The sequence below is a fragment of the Protopterus annectens genome, chromosome 10.part0 (assembly GCF_019279795.1).
Source record: "Protopterus annectens isolate FY-2018-M chromosome 10.part0, PAN1.0, whole genome shotgun sequence".
Classification (NCBI taxonomy): Eukaryota; Metazoa; Chordata; order Ceratodontiformes; family Protopteridae; genus Protopterus; species Protopterus annectens.
The window spans coordinates 1,566,738,216-1,566,743,030 of NC_056744.1; the positions used below are offsets into that span (position 1 = coordinate 1,566,738,216).

The 4,815-nt window shown below is 34.2% G+C and overlaps 1 protein-coding gene across 2 annotated transcripts in view; it reads left to right on the forward strand.

Annotated features, from left to right (window-relative positions):
* Positions 1 to 2,223: 2,223 nt before the first annotated feature.
* Positions 2,224 to 4,815, forward strand: part of LOC122813738 — a 244,931-nt gene continuing 242,339 nt past the window's right edge. Inside the window, exon 1 of one of the 2 annotated variants that reach the window (XM_044086209.1) lies at positions 2,224 to 2,427. In XM_044086209.1, coding sequence (XP_043942144.1) covers positions 2,361 to 2,427 — 67 coding nt within the window. In that variant the 5' untranslated portion in view covers positions 2,224 to 2,360. The remainder of the gene's footprint in view (positions 2,428 to 4,815) is intronic. The other variant, XM_044086212.1, reaches the window with a different exon arrangement.

The following is a 4,815-nucleotide window of genomic DNA, read 5'->3' on the forward strand; positions in this document are numbered from 1 at the left end:
CAATACTAGCAAAAAGTGCATCCTGGTACCATAGGTCCTGTGTAAACTTCCCTAAAAAGTCCCATGAGTCTTTAATAATATGCTCATGGCTATTGTATATACCCTTCAGCCACTGATCTATAACTTTCCCATAAGGAAAGTTTTTACTATATGTACCTGAAATTATAGGTCTCAATGGAGGATCTACAATATCCTTATGTACCTTCGGTATGCCACGAATAGTGGCTAAGGTGGGAAACTGTACCTTAAGGAATTCATATAATACCTCATCAATTCTGTGGTCCAGAAGATATTCCTCCAAATATAAGTCAATGCGCCTATGAGCTATATTAATTTGATTCAATGATGACCTGTCACACAGCTGTTTTTAAAATAAGCTGTATATTTTTAAAGAAAACTGCATATTCTGAATATTTTGTATGAAATTATTTAAAAGTTCATCAATTTCACTTGATATTATAAGAGCAAATTTTAGCAATTGTGTATTATTTATTATTAATATTGGTAATGGTAATATATGTATTTAGTGTATATTGTGTGTTTTAATGATTAATATTCATTAATTTGAAACATTGTTTTAATAAGATTTTTTAGAGTATGATAGCAACTCAGTTTATATTGTTGAGAACAATGACTAGGGCTATCTATTCTCATGTTTCATGCAAAGATTATTTAAAATGGGGTATTTGTCTCTTTAAGATACCTTCAGGCAATTGATCTAATTTTACAATTTTGGCGGTTTTTTAGAGTATTTAAGAACTACTGTTGGATTTATTGATTGTTCTGAAGAAGTCTACAGTACGTAGATGAAAGCGCTAAACTTTTGAGTTTTAATTGTGTTTAATAATAGTAAATAAAGTGTGGATCATGACATTCTACTGGAACAGTGTTTGTGCTTCAGTTTATGGTACTGTGTATGGATATCAATATTAAAGAAGAACATTTGTCATGAAATAACTTTCTCAGTGTGTATATGTGCATAATGTGAGTTTGTGTGTGTGTGTGTGTGTGTGTGTGTGTGTGTGTGTGTGTGTGTATACGTGTGTGTGTGTGTGTGTGTGTGTGTGTGGTACAAAATGGAAGTTTCCCAGAAAACGTTTTCAAACTACTAGATTAGAACACAGACCTTGGGAATTAAGCAAAGAGTGAGTAGTAACAGAGATAATGGAGTCCTGACCTGTACGTGTCAAGCACATATTTTTTTTTTGCTACTTCAGAACTGTTTGTAGCTTACAATGGAGTCATACAGGACATAGGCATGTATGACCCCTTCCTCCCTCACCACCCTATTTTCTTACATGTTTTGTTCCTGAAAAGTACATGCTTTTGGAGCTTAAGTCTTAGGTTCTGCTAAGAGACACCCTACCATCCCATTAAGAAAGGTTAGCATATATTATCTGCTGGTTCCACCTTTGCCAGATGGTTCCCTCAGCACTAGAGCTTCTAAGCTGCCTCAAATCACCAGTGGCACAGACTGACTGATGTCCCCCATTTATGCAAACATACAGATTCTATATATGCACTTGTACTGAAGTAAATAAAAGTATGCAGTATAGAATACAGCATAGGACACATACACAGAGATATGACAAATTGAAGGGATGCTTAAATTATAGTTACCACCTCCTCCATAAATTTCTTTTGAATGCCACTGAGGATTCTAACACTTTTGCTTTAATTTGACAGGTCAAAGTTTCTGATAAAATTCAGTCCATATTGGATTAGCATAGAACTGCCTTACGCTTTACTATTAGAAGCACCATTCCAATGACAAAATAAACCACAAGAGGCTGTACTTCTAAATAACAGTCATTTAACATGACTTTAGACCCTATTTTTGAATTTAGTGAGATTTATTTACTGCTGCATAAAGAATAGTGACCTAACTCATTACACGGTAATATTATAGAATTGTCGGTCACAGGAAAACTTGCAGGAAAAGAATAAGGAAGTCCTCAGAAACTACAGAAACGCTACAATATATTTTCATAAAAGGAATTATAACGCTGCTACCTGCATCAATAATTGCAGCGTGCAATATGTAAAATCATATCTATAACTGCTGCAGAATGATTTGGTTGTTTCCTGCAACTTGTTAACAATATTCTAAGAACTTTGTGGTATGACAGGAAGCAGTTGTGGTCACACACATGTCAAATCGTGCAAATGAAATCTGTTTATAGCTTCTTCTTTTAAGAACCTGTCAAAAGAAAAATTACACTTCAGAATCACAAAGCAATGTTCATGAGAACATGATGGAAGGTATTACCTCGAAGAAAATGATATTCTCCTACCACATCTTACAAATACGCCATTTACAACTGATGTATTAGAGTCCATGAATATCTGCATTCTTAAAAATGAATGCTGGGATGATTTTGGTTATTTGGATTTATGCTGCATTCATAAATAAATACAACTGCAATGGTAAGTCAACAAATGCATTAGTGCTCCAATGCTCATTTGAGATCCTTGTAGACCAGAAAATGTTTCCTTGTTCAGAAGTTTGCAGATATAGGATTATGTGGAATGGTTATGCATCAGTGAAGTGAATGAAATAACAAACAGTCAGAGCCAAAAGGAGATGAAACACAACTTGAAAATAAAACAAACAATGCTTTTGCTAGACATAGTATGGTTTGTCTTCAGTTAAGAAAAAATTATTTTTTTGTGGTCCAGGGAATTGATATAAAGTCATTTACTAGCCAGTATAACAACTATCTTGGCTATTTAGAGTTAACGTGGCAAGTTTTTTCTGCGTGCTGATATAGCACCAGGTTTAAATGAAACTATTTCAGTAACATGTTCTGAAACCACACAAAAGACCAGTGAAAACAGCTCTACTTTCCAAAATAAGAATTTAATAAAAACCTTTTAGTTGTCTCTCCTCTCCTAGCACCTCGGCTGCAAGCCTTTACAGAGTAAAAAAGTGAAGCTCACTCACACAGTCCTTTTATACAGCTGCCATATCAATTAACAATTCATTACATAATAAAATCAGTTCCTAATTGTTAAGCTAACAATTAACCCATGAAATTCTGCCAATTGCACTCTTTATTCATTCCTAAAGGCTGCAAAGTTTCATATTTCATTATTAAAATTGCTTCCTTTCTTCTTAAAATCTTTTTCAATACATTTTCATCTCCATGTCTGTTGTATACTTGTTCCAAAATTGTGACTTTCATATTGTCTATTATACCCCCATGTTCTGAATGAAAATGTTCTGCCACTGGGCTGCTCATCTTCCTATTTTTAACATCCCTAACATGTTCTTTTATTCTCTCAGCCAGACTTCTTTTAGTTTCCCCAATATAGCCTTTGCCACAAAAGCATTTTATAAGATATATAATCCCCCTGCTAGTGCAGTTAAATGTTCCTATAGTATTAAAACTTTTCCCCTTAATATATTCAGCAGAGAATAAAAGAACATGTTAGGGATGTTAAAAATAGGAAGATGAGCAGCCCAGTGGCAGAACATTTTCATTCAGAACATGGGGGTATAATAGACAATATGAAAGTCACAATTTTGGAACAAGTATACAACAGACATGGAGATGAAAATGTATTGAAAAAGATTTTAAGAAGAAAGGAAGCAATTTTAATAATGAAATATGAAACTTTGCAGCCTTTAGGAATGAATAAAGAGTGCAATTGGCAGAATTTCATGGGTTAATTGTTAGCTTAACAATTAGGAACTGATTTTATTATGTAATGAATTGTTAATTGATATGGCAGCTGTATAAAAGGACTGTGTGAGTGAGCTTCACTTTTTTACTCTGTAAAGGCTTGCAGCCGAGGCGCTAGGAGAGGAGAGACAACTAAAAGGTTTTTATTAAATTCTTATTTTGGAAAGTAGAGCTGTTTTCACTGGTCTTTTGTGTGGTTTCAGAACAATTTGCTTTTGGATAGTGGTTATTTTATTTCAGTAACATGCTTGCTTATATATCAATGCTTTTATTTTTTTAATATTTGCATACATCTATTTATATTAATAATCTGAGTCTGTTTTGTATAGGAAAATATATCTTTTAGACATGTTCTATAGTCTTGTACATTTTATTATTAAATGCTAGCTCTAGATTTCCATTTTTCTATTTGTGAGCTATTTTAATATCCAAAATAAATTATATTATCTTTATTTGTAGTTTTTGCTCATCTTAATTTGATAGAGTTCATGTAATTGTTTTTATCCTCATCTTCATTAACCCCCTTTTTCCCATTTTCTACATGGTTTTGGGGTGTCAGGTTAACTGTCGCCATCTCTCTCAATTCAATAACACACTCCTGCCTTCTTTGATACACATACCTGACTGTCACAGATCTTCTCTCACATAATCCATACACCTCTTTGCTGGACACCCACGTTTCCTCTTACCTTCTTCTTGTGCGTCGCAAATCTTCCTCACCAGATTGTCTTCTGCACATATGCAGAACCACTGTAATCTGTTCTCTTTGGTCTTTTCTGCAATTGGAGCTACTTTGCCTTCTGCTATTATGACCCCATTTCTTCATCTGTCCCACAGTGTGCATCCTACCACCTGTCTCAGGCACTTTATTTCCAAGACCTCTGGCGTCATCATCTGCTCTGTCTTTACTGCTCAGGTTTCTGTACCATGCAGTAGTACTGGTCACACCACTGTTTTGTACACCTTACTTTTCTGTTTCTTTGGCATTCTTCTATCATACACTAGAACATAACAATTAATTATAATTAACTGAAAAGGACTGGGTGACAACTTATGACACTATATAAAGTATTTTTCTGATTCATTGGGTGTTCTATTCTGATGAAGTCCTGATAAGAACAGCATGAAA